This window comes from Helianthus annuus, chromosome 4 (assembly GCF_002127325.2).
Source record: "Helianthus annuus cultivar XRQ/B chromosome 4, HanXRQr2.0-SUNRISE, whole genome shotgun sequence".
Taxonomy (NCBI): domain Eukaryota; kingdom Viridiplantae; phylum Streptophyta; class Magnoliopsida; order Asterales; family Asteraceae; genus Helianthus; species Helianthus annuus.
In genome coordinates this window covers 167,499,057-167,518,481 of record NC_035436.2, presented here as the reverse complement: position 1 = coordinate 167,518,481, position 19,425 = coordinate 167,499,057, and the positions used below count along the sequence as shown (strand labels likewise).

General features: G+C 31.6%; 1 protein-coding gene across 1 annotated transcript; it reads right to left on the bottom strand.

Moving 5' to 3' along the window:
* Positions 1 to 6,447: 6,447 nt before the first annotated feature.
* LOC110937258 (GDSL esterase/lipase At5g45950) lies at positions 6,448 to 17,755 on the bottom strand. The gene is made up of 5 exons (XM_022179652.2): positions 17,388 to 17,755; positions 17,137 to 17,267; positions 8,470 to 8,703; positions 7,820 to 8,066; positions 6,448 to 6,831 (listed from the first exon to the last, which is right to left on the bottom strand). Exons 1-5 carry the CDS (start codon positions 17,680 to 17,682, stop codon positions 6,644 to 6,646), a joined length of 1,095 nt encoding a protein of 364 aa, XP_022035344.1. The 5' UTR covers positions 17,683 to 17,755; the 3' UTR covers positions 6,448 to 6,643.
* Positions 17,756 to 19,425: the final 1,670 nt, after the last annotated feature.

Here is a 19,425-nt window from a genome sequence, read left to right as displayed (position 1 = left end):
ATATTTACATAATATCACATCTAATCTAACGATAATTATATCGGGTCTAATATGGTGCTAGATAAGAGATAATTGGAAGTAGTTGTAGAATCTATCTTTAGGAGAACCATGCTTATTACGTTACCAAATCGAAATCAGTTTCTTCATCATGGTTTGATTCATGTTATTTTCCAATATTATGCATTACATGTATTAGTGTAATTATTTTTGTACAAACGATGTTATGTTGTTTCCAGTAGCGGAACTAGCTCAAAACGTTATGGGTATCCTATTTTTTTATTTTAGGATCAGGGGTATCCTTTATATAACGGAAACGGAGTTGAGGAGTATTTTTACACTACGGAAATAGAGTTGAGGGGTATTTTTACACTACGGAGACGGGGTTAAGGGGTAGCCCGTGCTACCCCTACTAACGTCCGCCCCTGGTTGTTTCCCGTAACTTATAAATTTTCCCAACCCTTGTTAACAGTCTGTTAGTCCATGGGGTGTACTCTAACATCTACAGTGTTAACAATGACATGGCATGTTAACTAACATTGCAAACCACTCCCTACTTGTATTAAAGTGCATTAAATGAGTTATGTGTTAACTTGTTAACCCAATGTTAAGAGATTGAATTAATTATTATTTTCTTTTTTAGACTAAAACTCAATGTTAAAATGAGTTATGTGTTAACATGTTAAACCATTTCCTTAGAGTGAGACAAAGTGAAATGAGGAAAAAAAGTTGATGTGTCACTTAAGTGGAGTTAAATTAGGTTAAAGTATACCCAAAGGCCTTAGGGGGTAGGGGTCGTTATCACTCACCACCCATTTATCACTCACAACATCCAATCAATTTCCGCCATGTCATCAACCATTATTCCATCAATCACAACCTTTTTTAGTGGAAATGCTAATCACTCACAACACCCAACAATAAACCCTCACACTCCCTCACATCCTTCCTTCCATCACACGTCAATTTTATGACGGAAACAACAATTCACACGTTGAAGTTTGTTGGTGGCGGTGGTTTGTTTGTTTAACGTGTGTTTTATCATGGATTTTGACCATCTATTATTATGACCAATTGTTCAATGATACTCTGTTCGTTTATTTGATAAATAAATAATAAGTGAATTTAAACAAGATTTTTGATACTTATGGTTGCATGGATGAACATAAACAATGGTTTGCTCATTTATGTCCTTGAGCATATTCCTTTATTCATTTATAATCTTTGTTTTTGTTCATTTGTTATGCTTAGGGAAGTTTGAGCATTCCTTTATTCATTTATAATCTTTGTTTTTTTCATTTGTTAAGCTTAGGGAAGAAGGGGCACTCAAGGGTATGAACCTTAGTCCTGACTAACCAACATCTGTCCTGTCAAATTTGGCTCAAAGTACCCATTAGCTAGTAAACACTGGCGGCACCTATGCCATAAACTATTTCTTTTTTGATTTTAAAAAAGTTAAATGCCTCAACCAATTAAAACTCACCCACTAATCACAAGGTCAACAACCAAATTCTACCCTTGCACAGGTAAACATACTAGCTTGGAGAACCCGCCTTGCCTGCCCTTAGGGGTGGCGGCGGTGTTAAGGCACTAGTTCAACACCGGCATGCCCCTACCTGTGGAGTGCCCCGTCCCCCCTTAACTTCAGTGATAGTATTCTACCAGATATAGAATAACTATAACTTTACCATAAAAAATTGGCAACATAGGACATATCTACTTCTTTTTAGAACGCCAACTCCCACACTCTCTAATTATACTGCTAATCTACACTTTTGTTGTCCATCACTTGGAAAGGCAAAGTCTCATCTAACACCTTGGTACCGCTAGGTATATCCAACCCGACCTCCCACCCTCAAAAATACGTCGCCAATTTAATAGAGCTTTCACCAGAAACCAAATAAAGCAGCCATAAGGCCGCCCAGGGCGGTGCCGTTATTTTTATCACGGAAATAGTATAACGCGTGGAACAATCAAATTCCCACCCCCACAACAAATGTCAACGCGTTATATTTTCACGGAATCGATTTTCCGTTATTTTTTCAACGCGTTATTATTTGGTTTTGTGAGTGTAATTGTTGGTTGGGGGGGAATTGTTGGGTGTGGTGGTGAGTGATGACCACCTCCACTAAAAAAGGTTGTGAGTGATGGAAAAATGGTTGTTGATATGACGGAACATGATTGGATATTGTGAGTGATGAAAAAATGGTCACTAGTGACCACCCCCTCCCCTAACAACGGTGCCATCATCTGTTAACAGCATATTAAAAACCTATAAATTAGCAACATAACTATGCATAAGGTTGTTGTACTTTTAGCTTTGGGAGTTTTTCAAAAAAAAATTGAAAATTTCCTTTTTAACCCTAAAGTTTCAATCTTTGACAATTTAAGTTTAAAGTTTTAATCTTTGGTAATTTAACCCTTTTGATTAGTTTGATTTTTCATTTCTAATTTAAAAGTTCCATCTTATACAATTTAACCCCTTTGATTAATTTGATATTTCACTTCTAACTCAAAAGTTTCCATCATTTGCGATTTAACCACTTTGATATTTTTTTTACTTTTAACCCAAAGCTTTTCATCTTTTGCAACTTTGGTCTCTTATACTTTTCATATATCGCGAAGTGTTGTAATCTTGGCTTTGGGGGTTTTTCAAAGAAAAAATGGTTATGCATATGGTTGTTGTAACCTTGGCTTTGGCGGTTTTTAAAAAAAAAAATTGATTTTTTTACTTTTCACTTAAAAGTATTTCATAAATTACTTTTAACCAAAAACTATTTGTTTTACTTTTAACTCAAAACCTTTTATCTTTTGCGATATATTCTCACAACTTTTTTACTTTCAACTTTGTTTCTTTATTGTTTTCATTTTCCGCAAATTTTACGCTTTATGCTTCCTTCTAAATTTTGTGACTTAACACATCGCAACGTGCGTCTCTGGTTTAACGTTTTTACGTTTCGTTCTAAATTTTCTGAGTTAACACGACGCAACGTGCGTGTGTGGGTGAACGTTTTTACATCGTCTATTTTTTCCCGTTTGACAGGTTCAACATAACGTACGGGTCCTAAATCGACTTAGTTATAACTAAAGAATCCCCGCCGCGGCGGGTCGTAATACTAGTTTGAATAAATATGCGGGTGGCAATTAAATGCCAACTGCTATCGGGTTTTTTTTTTTATTATTATTATTGAACCTTCTGTGGTGGGCACAAATGATTGATGCTTACTTGTTTCTCCCTTGGTACAATGACTTAAATAGAAATGGTCACGCAAGCATTCAAGATACAGATTTTTTGTCGGAAAAAGATAAGATTTACAGAATATATAAGTTCAAGATTCTTGTGAAAGACCTTCTTACTTTTGTGCAAGTTTCATCTTGCTGTAGTAACTATTGTCTGCCAACCGACCTTTAATTGTTTTTTTTTTCTAATTATTTCTAATTGGTATACCCAACAATGTTTCATCCATAGGTGGGGTCTGGAATTCTAAATAATGTTAAAAGATATATAAGTATTATTATGTTGAGGCAGGATCAAATACCAATAGATCTTAACATGAGAAATGTAGGAAGTAAGGTGCTCAAATACCAATACATCAACACTTTGTTATTTGTATATGAGCACTTTACCTCTCACTATTTTTAGGTTAAGCGTATTGTGTACTGGAACCTTTCCTAGTAATAAGTGATCTAGTTACAAGAGCAACTTATACCAACATACAAACCAAATTAATAGTAAAAAGCAATAAATATTTGATCAATTCATCATACGAACAAACCATTTGGTTATGATTATGGTTATGGTTAGGGATGAAACAAATTTAAAGGTGATCGTCACTCTTCATATCAAGATACGTGCTCTAAACTAGTTAGGGGCGGCCCAATAGTTTTGTGACATAGGCTTGAGCTTTGGGCCTATAGACATAATGTATTGTTGGGCCAATATTACCAAAGGTCCTATAGACATAATATACTTGTTGGGCCAATAAATATTACCAAAATTCCAAGCCTTGTCCACTTGGTAGATGAACTAAAAAGCAACCTGCCCCACAGCCCCTTTTTAGTTCCCAAACTGTCTGAAAAACAACCAACACCACAAGCCAAATCCCATCATGTTTCATCCCACTTATGCTAACTATTTTAATTTTATTATATAGGATGAGGATTAAATAGAAAATTTATTTTGGCTAGAATTGATAGAAAGCAATAGAATTATGACATGTGCCAAAATATAAAATAAAGAGAAATGGTATTTTAGTCAATTTTATCTAATTTTCTCTCTTCTTGTCTCTGTAACTTCAAAACCCACCATCGTCAACCTTTTCTTCACTTTCTATCTCAATAATCACTACATTATAGTGCGATTTTCGTCACCGGTCAATGATTCAAACACTCAATCAACGTGTTCTTCAACTTTTTGAAGAAACTCAGTTTAATTTCATACAATTTCTCATGTTTTCCCGTGATTTTGAAGCGAATCACTTGATCCGTTCGATTCAATCGCTGATAAGTGTTTCTGATATTCAAATTTCATCTATCGTTGAAGAAATCTGAAGAAATCGGCTTCGATCTATGTAAGAAATTTTTGAATTGCATTTTTACGATCTGAGTTTTTGAATTAAGTTATTGTGTTTTACAGAGTAATGAAAAAACACCGTTTTTTGTATTTTCAGTCCCTTAGGTTTTAGAAACAACACATTTTATTGTGTTTTTAGTTCATTGCCTTTTAGGTAAAAACACATTTTATGTGTTTTTTGTGCATTGCGTTTTAGAAAAAAAAAACACTTTCTTTTGTGTTTTTATCTATTGTGTTTTAGGAAAACACATATTTATGTGTTTTTTGGTCCAATGCGTTTTTGAAAAACACATTTTGAAGTGTTTTTAGTCCATTGCATTTTAGGTAAAACACATTTTTATGTGTTTTTAACCTATTGCGTTTTAGAAAGAACACTTTCTTTTGTGTTTTTAGGCCATTACGTTTAAAAAAAGACATTTTATGTGTTTTTTGGTTCATTGCGTTTTAGGAAAACACATTTCGAAGTGTTTTTAATCCATTGCGTTTTAGGTAAAACACATTTTTATGTGTTTTAGAAAGAACACTTTCTTTTGTGTTTTTTGGCTATTGCGTTTTAGAAAAAAGAGATTTTTATGTGTTTTTTTGGTCCATTGCGTTTTAGAAAAACACATTTTGAAGTGTTTTTAGTCCATTGCATTTTAGCTAAAACACATTTTATGTGTTTTCAGTCCATTGCGTTTTAGAAAGAACACTTTCTTTTGTGTTTTGAGGCCATTGCGTTTTAAAAACAAGACATTTTTTTTGTGTTTTCTAGCTATTGCGTTTTAGAAATAAGACATTTCTTTGTGTTTTTGGTCCATTGCGTTTTAGAAAAATGTCATTTTTTACGCTTTTTGTTCATTGCGTTTTACGCAACTGGGTTTTCGAAAATATAGTAATAGTATACTCGTTTTAAAGATAAAAAACGCTCGTTTTTTTGTCACAATTTTTATAAAAAAAATAATGTCGTACGAAAGAGTTATTAATTTAAATTACCATATAGAAAAATGAGCTTGAAGTACTAGTTTCATCTTTCGATGTTACATCAATTTTCTCTTTCGAGAGTTTTATCTTTTATATTTGCGTTTCCATTGTGTTTTAAGGTGACACATTAGTGTTGCAACATGTTAATGGGATACGAAGAAAACATGCTAAACTCATCTCAAAGAACCATGAAATTAGAGGAGGACGAAGTTAGCAAGTTTAGTTATGTCATGTTCGATCAACAAAGGTGAGATATAAGCCAACGCCAAAGGCTCCATGGGATAACAAGCGGCATTACAAGTTTTGTGAGCATCAGGGCAGATCCAGCCCACATTTGTGGGTTTCCAGGAATCAATGCGTTTGGAAAAAAATGAAAAAAAAAAAATTAGTGAGAACCTTATAGAATTTAGAAAAAAAAATAGTGAGAATTAAAGAGAATTTATCAAAAGGAACGCATTAGAATAAAATCTTGAATCCGCCACAGGGAGCATATAATCGACATATACAATCATTTTGCGACACTTTTTGTCCGCCGTACAGTCATATCCTCTCAACTCCCTTTTGTGAATGCTTCACCAACAATACGGTGGTCGATATATTAGCGATGTTTTTTTTTTTAAGTGGAATTTAAACTCACTAAATTTTACAAATATAAATCAAATCGAAAAATTAAACTCTCTAAATTATACAAAATTTTCAAATGAATACAATATATATGAATTGTATATCGCGTTTAAGATAACCATGCATGCTAGCACAAATTGAAAAGCAAACAATAGTATAGATTTTGAACCATCGACCTTATGGTTAACATGTACATGTAAGCATTGTTTTGTGCCAGATTAGGCCCAACCTAAAAGAACAGGATAAACACATCTTAATATATCTTGTAAAGTGCAACATATATCATGATATCACACAGAAATAATTTTATTTCATCATAAAAAATGCTAGCAATCATACATCTGATAATTAAATATAACTGAACATAATTTCACACTTGTAATCATAAGAATTCTTCCACACAATGAAATGACAAATGAATGAAATCGAGTAAATGAGGACAACATTATAACTAAAGCCATAGAAAACACCCCTAATATTGAGGTGCTAAGTAAGGCTTGTGATTATAGATTTCACAGCCTTGTCTGCAATGATATAATACATGCTTTCTGTGAAATGAACAGCATCCCAATAGATGTATTTTGAGTGATTTGCACACATACTTAGCCCTTTTAAAGACGTCCCGAATTCTGTTAATCCTGATCCACAACAGCCCTTTTTGGTTTCGGTAAAACCTGCCAAATTCAATTCAACCAGAAACAATTCTTTAAGTTCATGGGAGAATACACAATGTTCTAACTTATGGTGCAAAATTAGCTTTCTTTTTTTGAAAATAAAACTTCATTAAACACATCTCCGACCCAAGCGGGCAAAAGGCTGTGCAAAATTAGCTGATAATACAAAGTTTAGGTTCGGTTCTTCATGTTGTTTTCCTTTTTTATTGAATGCATAATGTTCTAATTAACCCTTTTCAGTTTTTCACAACATAATTGATCATTTAACTAGTTTAAAACAACTATACTTGATCATTGTAAATTTTTTATCAGATTTGAATATTCTCTTCCTTAAGAATGCTCATTGAAAACGTAGTTAACTTTATGCATTACTCTTTCAATTCTAGCTTTCTAATTACGTATTCTATCTATAGATTGAGTTTATCTCCTAATACATTTTTTTTAATTTAATTTAATTTAATTTAAATTCCAAGGTTTTTTAATTGCAATATGTTGTAAAACATAAAAGTATTATTTTTATTTATTTTGTTTTACATACTTCTAAAGCACTTTTAGTGTTATTTTTGTTATTATATATGGTTTTACAAAAAACAAAAAAAAAATTTTACGCAGTTATTAGTGCAAAGTTTATATCATATCTATAATCTATACGTACGTAGAGACTATTTATTCTCTATACATTCCCCACATAGTAATAAAAAAGAATAAATAAGTATTATTTAATTGAATAAGGATAGATATACCGAATGAAATGTAGCAGGTGTAAAAAAATAAACAAATTCTAGAGATAAATGTGAGTTTTAACTAGTAAATTATAGGATTAAGAATGGAAAACCGGATACGATTACTGTAAGTATAGCTTCGGACTTCAACTAGTTATTCTTTAGTAAGTTTCAATTTTTTTGAGTTTGAAAATGTCCACTCAAGTTGAGAAAGCATATATGCAGGAGAACTAGTTAAGAGGTAAATAAATTAGATAGTTACTAACCATATCTTGATGGGTACCGTAAGATATTCTGAATGACACCATAAATGTCGACAAAGCCAGTTCTCATCCCTAATGTTGCCTCCAGTGCAGACACCTTCGCTTTCAACAAAAGGTTGAAAGAGAGGGCCACTTGGTTCATTTCTTCATCGCATTTATCACTATTCTTTAACGTCCTTATCAAAGGCATGCACCCGAATGGCTCCATCCCAACAACTGCCAATCTTCTCACTCCCAGTGAATGCATTTTCTGTAATTTCCATTATAAAGTTGAGGATCATCTACTATCTGAAGCACTAACTAAAATCATAAAGTTATATATCACTATCTCAATACTAATTAATAGTGTTAATTTCCACATATTAAAGAGTTTTTATAGTCCAAAATGAATTTCTGTTTAATGGGATCACAGTGGTATAATACGCAGCTTGTACCATCTTGAAAATAATAAATTTGAAAGTTCATTCACACCTACCCATTTATAAACTTTTTAAAGATCATTGATATATATATATATATATATATATATATATATATATCTAACAAGGATATTCTTGAATTTTAATGGAAATGTACTGGCAATGAATTTCCCTTAAAGTAGTTATATATCTTATTTGGCCAAAAACAAAAGGAAAGATTCATGATATAATTACCTTAACATAAATGTCCATGCACCTTATCAGATAACGTTGGTATTGGGCAATGGTAAACATGTGGGATCGAGTAGGAAGAAAGTAGTAATTTTGTAAAAAGTCATTTGTACCCATGCTCAAGATGAACACTGCATTCTCCACAATCCTATGAGCATCTTCTTTTCCAACTAGCCTTTCCATACGAATCTTGTACTCTTTAAAGTACTCCAGTTGCTTGTTAAGGGATATAACATTCTGCATCAAATTAAAAACTCAACCATTATCTCGTTGTTTGCCATTCCAGCTAAAGCTGGTAGAGGCTTTTTGTTAAAATGAATATAACTGGGTTTAATTCATGTTGCAATATGTTGTTTGGGTTATCCAATGATGGGCTAGACTAGTTGTTAGTGGCCCAGTCATTGTTGGTGGCCCAGTCCGGTTGTTATTGTGTTTGTTGAGTTGTTGTAACACATTATGCAAGTTGTTATAAAAGGTTGGAAGATCAAGGGGGCAATGTGAAATATTCTAGGGGCCGCGATCATCTCTTATCATTGTTTTGGACCTCGATGTAAATATTTTGTGGAGACATATAAAAGGCTCTAGTTGAGCTCTTATCATTGTTTTGGACTTCGATGTAAATATTTTGTGGAGACATATAAAAGGCTCCAGTTGAGCTAAGGGATTATTCTTCTCTCCCCTATTCACTCACATACTTGTCTCGGTTCTCTGGGTTGTATTAGGGTTTGTAACAGATTCTTTCAGTTGTTGAAGCTTATTCTGTGTAAACTCTCAGTTGTTTGTGAGAGTTTGATCTTCTAGTGTTGATGATCATCTGGTATCTGTTTGTATTTGTATTTGTATTGATTACAGATCCCACCAATTGTGAGATCTAGGGTTTGGGGAGAGTTTTTCTGATTTGGGTAATTAATAAAGTTTTGTCACCGTTTTGTTGCTTCTTTGTTGTTCTGTATTGATTTCCATACCATTTTACACTTTTTCCTCTTGTGGAAAATACCAAATTGACTTCAATTCTTAACAGGGTAGACCAGGACTAATTTTATGTAATTTAGGAGTAGATAGTAAAGTAACATTCGAATTTAAAAAAGATTTGTCATTAAATTTGTATTAAGAGAAATTATTATATATATAACATCCCAAAATCAAAGTATAGATATTCTTATTTATTTCTATTTTATACATAATAAATAAAAAATCCTTAAGACACATGTCAATGGGGTAGGGATATGGTAAAAAGTGTCCAAAGTGTAAGAAGTGTAAGAAGTGTTTTAAGCCATTGGATCTTTGATCTAATGGTTGAGATCAATAGGGTATTAAAGTGTAAATTGTGTTTTAATTAGAAGGGGCTTTTGTAAAATTGAAGGGCAATAGTGACTTTTCCAACATTTCAAATATGGTAACCGTTTCAAAACCACCCATCAAACTCCTAAAGATCAGCGAATAATATGTAACCACCATCAATCTCCAAAAAAAAAATCAGCGAATTTCTTCATACTTTAAAACATTCCCAGATTTTTAAAACGTAATCGCAGATTCAAGTCATGGTGTTTTATCTGGAGACATTGTTGATGGCGTGGTGTTTTATCTGGAGACATTGTTCATGGCGTAGTGTTTTATAAATACAAAACATTCCCAGATTCAAGTCATGGTGTTTTATCAGGAGACCTTGTTCATAGTGTGGTGTTTTAAACATCTATGATTCAAGTCATGGTGTTTTATCAGGAGACATTATTCATGGCGTGGTGTTTTATCTGGAGACATTGTTCATAGCGTGGTGTTTTATCTGGAGACATTGTTCATGGTGTGGTGTTTTATCTGGAGACATTATTCATGCCGTGGTGTTTTATCTGGAGACATTGTTCATGGCGTGGTGTTTTGTCTCCAGATGTTTAAAACACTATGCCATGGACAATGTCACCAGATAAAACACCACGCCATGATTCAAGTCATGGTGTTTTATCTGGAATCCCCAGCAACCTTCTATGAATATAACACCATACAACTTAATAGAACACCAGAATAAAACACTATGATACACATTAACCTGCATCGCTGGACTCCCTAAATATATTTTGTTCAAATCGGAGAAGATGATCTGAATCGGAGTTCGGAGAAGACGATGACGGAAGGTTAACAAGATGACGTGAACTGTGATCAATCCCTAAAAATTCTCATAGTCAGTTTTTTTTTCAGTTATATTGTAAATCAATTAAATGACAAAAAAATACAATTACTAATCTACCCTTTTGAATTAATTAAGAGGAGGGACACTTGTCATTCCAAGATTATTTCTTACACTTCTTACAAAAGACCCACTTTTTACAGGATCCTCTGACATGATTCTAGGATAGATGTAACTTAACTATGAAGTACTGTATTGTTAACCAAATACATTTCGTATATTATTATTATGGATTATTATAATTTCTGACTTTATTTGTTAGTTTCGAAAAGTAAATTTGCATTATGAATAGTTTTAGTGAAATAATAATAAAAAATACAATATGTTTAATAATAAAAAATAGGTGGTATTCAAAAATTTAAGTTTTAATTCTTAATTTTTTTATAATTATGTATATATATATATATATATATATATATATATATATATATATATATATATATATATATATATATATATATATATATAGTGAAAGGTTCAAATGAGAAGAAAAATTTTGTAAGAATAAAAAGAATAAGTTTTAAACCAATAGAAATGCTCCATTTTAGTTCATTTAATATGTGTGTTTAATGATATTAATAAGGGCATATAGGTAATTTTCTAATTGTAATTAATTAGCTAACTTATTAAACTTGTAACTCCCATTTTAAATATACTCTTTGAGGATAAAATAATTTAGGGTGAAGGACAATTTTCGACATGTATAGGATAAATTTTAGTATGTGTAGGATAAATTCTTAAATGTGTATGATAAATTTAGATATGCGTAGGGTAAATTTCGGTAAGTGTACGATATATGTAGGATAAATTTTGAAATGTGTAGGATAAAATGTTTTTTTGTTTTATTAATGAGAGATAACATAATTAATGGAAGGAGTTATAAACTATTTAATGTTTTACCATTATGCTCTTTCTTCTTTTTCTTCTCACATTAAATTTCTTCTCAAATGAACCTTCCCCATATATGTATATGTATATTTATAATTCCAATTTAAGTTAACTTAATTGTGGTAAAATGATATTTAAAGACTGGGCACGCTTAAGTAAATTAACATTTATCGGTTACAGAACGAAATTAATATCTGGTTGAAAACAAAATGTTTTTAGATTTAATTTAATAGAATATATAAGTATAACGTCAAAATTCATTTTTTAAATAAATATCTTGACAACTATATGTGTTAACAAATTACAATATATCTTATTTAAAACAGGTTTATTGAACTCGTGCAGTAACAGGTTTTTTTAAAGACGTAATTTTTTTACTACTAAATATAAAACATTACATTTATTCAACACGTGTAATACACATGATCCTAATCTAGTTATATAGATTATATTAGTTAAAATCAATTATAAGTATATATAGTAATTAGATTTGGAGTTTATTGCCAAAATCGTCCCTGAGGTTTGGGCACGTTTGCCATTTTCGTCCAAAATGAGACTTTTGTACCAAATTGCCCCCAACGTTTGTAATTTTTTGCCATTTTCATCCAAATCACTAACTTAGTTTATTTTTTCTGTTAAGTTGAGTATATTTGGATGAAACTGGCAAATATAAAACCGCAGGGACGATTTTAGCAATTTACTCAAACCCTTTTTAATTTCTTTTATTTAATTATTTTTGTTACATATATAATAAAAAAGAATATACATGGAGTTTTTAGAAAAAAAAAATAATAGTTTTTGTCACATAATTTTTATAAATTTTCATCCAAATCACTAACTCAGTTTATTTTTCTGTTAAGGTGAAGGATGTTTTAAATTTTATAAATTAAAACAGAAATTAATTTACCACTTCTTTATATAAATCAGTTTTATAAAGAGAAAACGTCATTGGTGTGCAACACATAACAATCGAGTACAACTTTTAGTATTTGTCAGTTGTGGAGATAGAAAAAAATTTGTAAAACATTACATATTTTTAAATGTGTTGAGCACCTATGAAATATGTTGATAGAAATAATATTTATTTAATTTAGATTATGAGGGTAAATAACTAATACTTATTCTAAGTGGCTTGAGTAAAGAAACTTTTGGTTCATAGCATAATAATTACAATTTTGTGGGTAATTTTAAGGTTTGGTAACGATACATTGTTTGATGGGGGGGGGGGGACTGGCTTCTGTTTTTCCTTAGGAGCGAATTTAAAAGAGTAGAAGATGAATTAAAAACTTGGTACATATGACAAGGTTTTTTTATTTGACATTTTTCAATAAGGTCACCAGCATTTTAGTTTTATAAAATTTAGAGGTTTAAATAGATTTTATTTTTTTATAAAACTGATCTATATATAAAATTAGAAATTAATTTCTGTCTTACTTTATAAACATCTTTCGCCTTAATATAAAAATTAACTTAGTGGTTGGATGAAAATTTATAAAAATTATGTGACAAAGCTATTATTTTTTTCATATAAAAATTGCATGTATATTCTTTTTTATTATATATGTAACAAAATTCATTAAATAAAGAAATTTAAAAGAGTTTGAGTAAATTGCCAAAATCCTCCCTGTTGTTTTATATTTGTCTGTTTCATCCAAATATCCTCAACATAACAGAAAAAAAACTAAGTTAGTAGCTTGGATGAAAATGGCCAAAAGTTACAAACGTTGGGGGCAATTTGGTACAAAAGTGTCATTTTGGACGAAAATGGCAAACCTGCCCAAACCTCAGGGACGATTTTGGCAATTTTGGTCATTATTTTCTCTTCTTATCTCTATCTGCCACTTTTGCCTACAAATTTTGGTCAGACTCCGGTCCTGTTTACCAATCATCATTGTTGTGTGATACATTGCGTAAGTGCACACACATATATCTATACATATGCAATATGTTTTAATTATTTTTAGAATTCATTACAATTTGAGTCCCTGTATTTTGATGATTTTAACTACTTGAGTCTAATTCTCAAGTGTTTAAATATTTGAGCACCTATTTTTTTCAATTGCACCTATTTAAGTCCAATTACTAACACCATGCAATAAGTTAGTTAAGTACACCTGCATTTCAGTCATTTACACGTAAGGTACAAAATTTTAACGCATTAGGTACCTACAAAATAACTTTACCCGTTTTATTTTATGCATATAATATATGTAAACACACATAAACCTCATACAAACAACCAAACATTCATCTCCCCCACCCCACCGAAGCGCCCTCGCCGCACCGCCACCACTAACCCCACAATCGGTTTCTCACACGTCGCAACCTCCATTGCCCACTTCGGACCACCACTGCACCACCCCTACCGCACTACTCCCCTACACCACCACCATCTTCAATCGATTGATCTAAGCAAACACACTGGAACCCCACATTTTCTGATCGTCGACTATGGTGGTTTTGAAACCGGATTTTGAAACCCCGCCTTTTTTCTTATCTAACCGATGGTGGTTCTAGAAACAAAGAGGATGGGGAGATGGGTTTCAGGTGAGGAGTAGTGGCAGATTTAATTCAAGAGGGGTGTATGGTGGTGATCATTGGATTTCTGGATCGCCGGAGGTGGGTTTCTGGTTTTGTAAGCGGAGTCGTCGGATTTGTGGGTCTCCATGACTGTTAGGTGGTAGTGATGGTAGTGTTGTATGCTGGTGGTAGTGGTGGTTGTTCTAGTAAGATGCCTAAAGAGAAAGAAAGAGGGGGCAGGGGGTTAATTAGTAAGAGAGAGAAAATGTGTGTGTGTGTTTATGTATTATTTCTTTTATTTTTATTTTGTTTTAGAGTTAATTGCCAAAATCGTCCCTGAGGTTTGGGCACGTTTGCCATTTTTGTCCAAAATGACACTTTTGTACCAAATTGCCCCCAACGTTTGTAACTTTTTGCCATTTTCATCCAAACCACTAACTTAATTTATTTTTTCTGTTAAGTTGAGGATATTTGGATGAAACTGGCAAATATAAAAGCACAAGGACGACTTTGGCAATTTACCCAAACCCTTTTTAATTTCTTTTCTTTAATTATTTTTGTTACATATATAACAAAAAAATATACATGGAGTTTTTAGAAAAAAAAAATAGTTTTGTCACATAATTTTTATAAATTTTCATCTAAATCACTAACTCAGTTTATTTTTTCTGTTAAGGTGAAGGATGTTTTAAATTTTATAAATTAAGACAGAAATTAATTTACAGCTTCTTTATATAAATCAGTTTTATAAAGAGAAAACGTCATTGGTATGCAACACATAACAATCGATTACAACTTTTAGTATTTATCAGATGTAGAGATAGAAAAAAAATGTAAAACGTTACATATTTTTTAAATGTGTTGAACACCTAGGAAATATGTTGGTAGAAATAAAATATTTACTTAATTAAGATTATGAGGGTAACTAACTGATACTTATTCTGAGTGGCTTGAGTAAAGAAACTTTTGGTTTATAGCATTATAATTACAATTTGGTGGGCAACTTAAAGGTTTGGTAATGATACGTTGTTTGATAGGGGGGGGGGACTGGCTTCTGTTTTTCCTTAGGAGCGAATTTAAAAGAATAGAAGATGAATTACAAACTTGGTACATATGATAAATTTTTTTTATTTGACCTTTTTCAAAAAGGTTACCAACATTTTAGTTTTATAAAATTTAGAGGTTTAAGTAGATTTTATTTTTATAAAACTAATCTATATAAAAATAGAAATTAATTTCTATCTTAGGTTATAAACATCCTTCGCCTTAATAGAAAAATTAACTTAATTAGTGATTGGATGAAAATTTATAAAAATTATGTGACAAAGCTATTATTTTTTTCATATAAAAATTACATGTATATACTTTTTTTATTATATATGTAACAAAATTAATTAAATAAAAGAAATTTAAAAGAGTTTGAGTAAATTGCTAAAATCATCTCTGTGGTTTTATATTTGTCAGTTTCATCCAAATATCTTCAACTTAACAGAAAAAATAAACTAAGTTATTGGTTTGGATGGAAATGGCAAAAAGTTACAGATATTGGGGGCAATTTGGTATAAAAGTGTCATTTTGGACGAAAATGACAAACTGTCCAAACCTCAGGGACGATTTTGACAATTAACTCTTTGTTTTATTTCTAAATAGCAAGGATGTTCATCTCTTTAAAAAAAAAAAAAAGTAACTAGTTTTTTTTTCATGACATTAATAAATTTGATTTAGATAATTATAATTAGAAAAATCAAATGCACAGGTAGTTAAAGAATTTTAGATTCAAACTCAAATAGTTAAAACTATTATAACATAAGCACTTAAATAATATTTTACTCTCATGACCTCGTCGTACTTGCATTCCTCTTCATGTTGTCTCTATGACATGGGATCTATAGCAGTATGTTCTTATAATATAAACACAATCATTATTTTTAACTTTAGTTTCAACGTCTAATTTCCTCTCACTTCAACCACAGTAAGTATTGGATATGATATAATAGTTAAGTGTTTAGTATAATACGGTAGGGTTATAAAGTAAACACTAGTGTGTATTTGTGAACTAAGTAAACAAATTCTGATCATTGATTTACATCATCAAATCGTAAAATAAATTTAAATCATTAAATCCTGACCATTGATTTACATTATCAAATTATAAACACTAGTGTGTATTTGTGAACCGTGTATTTTCATCATTAAATCATGGTTATTGATTCACACTTGTGTATTAATAATCAAAGGCTGTGATTAGTTCACTAGTGTTCACAATCAAGAGACTCTTCACGAATAAACCTAACCCTACTATAATATTTATCATAACTTTTAAGATATCTATGAGTATCATCATCGTATTCATATTCATACATATAATACATTACGAAGTTTCAATAGTTATAAATTATAATCTTTAAATTAATCAACGTAAAATTATGATGAAAGATAACTAATTATTAAAGATGAATCTCAATTCATATTTTGGGATGGATAATTATCATGATAACATATTACACAAAATAAAAACTTGTAATTTGTAACTCATTTTTGGGTATAGTTCGATGATATCTATTTTTTTAAAAATTAACAAATAGTATTATATTATTTTATATACATTTATACTAAAATTCTTATAAATTTGTCACACACCCATGTAGTATTATTATTTTATATACATTTATACTAAAATTCTTACATATTTGTCATACACCCACGTACCGAAAATGTTTTATATTGAAGAACTTCGATAGATTGTAAAAATAATTTCTTCAATTCTCGCTAGCTAGCAGCTTTAATGAAATCACGCATTTTAAAAACTAATATATTCTTTTCCGATAAGAGGTATTTCGTATAAGTTTTCTTTCAAAAATTATGTTTACAAAATTACACAAATATTTAATAAAACATTATTGTTCATGGTTTGAAATGGTGTGCTAATATGATAGATAAATTTTAACTGTTGTATTGTTTAATAAACTGAAAACTTTGCATAAAAAAATGCCGTTTTGTTGGCTCCCAATGTAACAGTGAGCATATATATGTTTAATCATTTTAAATTAACAAATATATTGTTTGAGAATGTCACTTACAGTTATATTTGCAGTGAAATCATCATAACCAGATCCACCTGACGCAAAACTAACACCATGCACCAGGTCTTCTTCTTTTAGGTACCGATCCAGATAGGCTTTGATTTCTTTTCTGTAACCTAAAGCAGCAGCTATATATATTCACACAAACAAACAACAGATGATCACATCACTCGATCATGCATGATTTACGTACGTTACAGTTAGTGTTCATGCAATATATAATAATTATGTATAACTTATAAAACTACCAATGAAATCAGTGGGGAGCCTGCCGTTGGTGAACCTTCCTGTTGGAAACGAATGAACGAAATCTTTCCCGTAAGGCAAAAAGTTGCCTTTATGCCATGTGTCTGGAAGATCATTGTTGTTACCAGGATCAACACTGGAATCTCCAAACACCAGAATGGATGTAACGTTATACTTGGTTGCAAGAACCCTAAGCTTTTGTGCATACCCCATGGCACGTGCATCGCATGTGATGACAGCTTGAAACATGAACATCAGTATTACTAGGTTAAGGGTCACAAGCGTTATATGTTTCATTTTCAACTTGTGAGAAGAAAATCTTTTGATTATTGTGTTGAATAGAGAGGAAGGCGTGATTGGCCGAGGTGTTTCATGCAGAGATATCTCAATGGCTTTTATAGGCATGAAATTTAATTTTGTTAGGTTTGTGCATTGAATATCTGTTGGGTCCATATACCATATATACACTACATATATGTTACCATTATTGTAATTGGAAAAGGGTGTACCCAAAAAGAATGACTGAAATTTTTTAAGTGAGAAAGGGACATTCTAGGGTAAGTATTCTAGTCCTGATCAACTATCATTCGCCGTATCAAAAGGTGCACAAAGTACTCATTAACTAGTAAGTGGTGGCGGAGAAAAAATATATAATTCAACACAAACGAATAAAAAAATTCCATCGTCTTCCTCCTCGAGGTACGGTAGATCTTAAGCTGCAATATGGATGAGAAAATCATTTTTAAGTCGATAATGCGTATTGGGATCACTCAACTCCGTAAGCGCTGTGTCGTCAAAAAACGGGTTTGATAACTGAATCTCTAATGTGGTCTGGTGAGAACACATGACCCTCGTCTTTTAAGATCATATTGTTTGGCGGTGAGAACGCATGCCGCTAACTAGGTTACTATCGGTTGAAAAATTGTCTTCGTAATCGTTTGGCGGTAAGTAAATACACAACTCTTCGTAAGAATGATTAGCCATTGAGAATGAAAATGATTATATATTGTAGAGTGAAATGAGATAGTTATAAATGAAAATGGGTTTAGAAAGAGATGGTTGGGCTAAATTGCACTTTACGTCCTTTATGTTTAGACATTCTTTCAGATGGTGTCCTTTAACTACCAAAATTACAATGGTTGTCATTTAAGTTAACACATATCATCAGGCACTATCTGTGCCTCCTAACCCGGTTAGATTTTCTTGTTAAATTCCCTCACGTGGGGGTATTATTGTAAATTCGTTTACAATTTAAAGGCTAATTTGCACTTTACGTCCTTTATGTTTGAACATTCTTTCAGGGGTTGTCCTTTAACTATCAAAATTACACTGGTTGTCCTTTAAGTTACACATATCATCAGGAAGTGTCCTTTAACTACCAAAGTTTCACATTTTAATTAAACATCGATGGCAATGTGATGAGTTTAGGTAATCTCAACCCCAAACCTGATTAGATCAGTTTGTCCCAAAATCTGTCAGGTTTCTATTCAAATGTATAGATAACAAAAATAGTATATGTCAACAATTGATATATATTTAAAAAATAAAAGAAATTATATCACGTATACAATCGAATAAACACGTACACATTATCGGGTAATCGGGTTAGGTAAACGGGTATCTCACCAAATCCTAAACCCGTCCCTAACCCGCAAAAAAAAAAAAAAAAAAAAAACTAATCTTAAACTCGGTCTCATACCCGATTACCGACCTCAAACCTATCCCAAACCCGCCTCATTACTATCCTTAGTTGTGGGTTTTGTGTTCCAGCTTTTGTAATGATGTTTAACTGAAATGTGAAATTTTGGTAGTTAAAGGACACTGCCTAATGATATGTGTAACTTAAAGAACAGAAAGTGTAATTTTGGTAGTTAAAGGACAACCCCTGAAAGAATGTTCAAACATAAAGGACGTAAAATGCAATTTAGTCTTTAAGTTATAAACAAATTGACAATAATACCCTCACTTGATTTGCACGTGAGAGAATATAACCAAAAAATCTAACTGGGTTAGAAGGAAAGGACACCACCTAATGATATG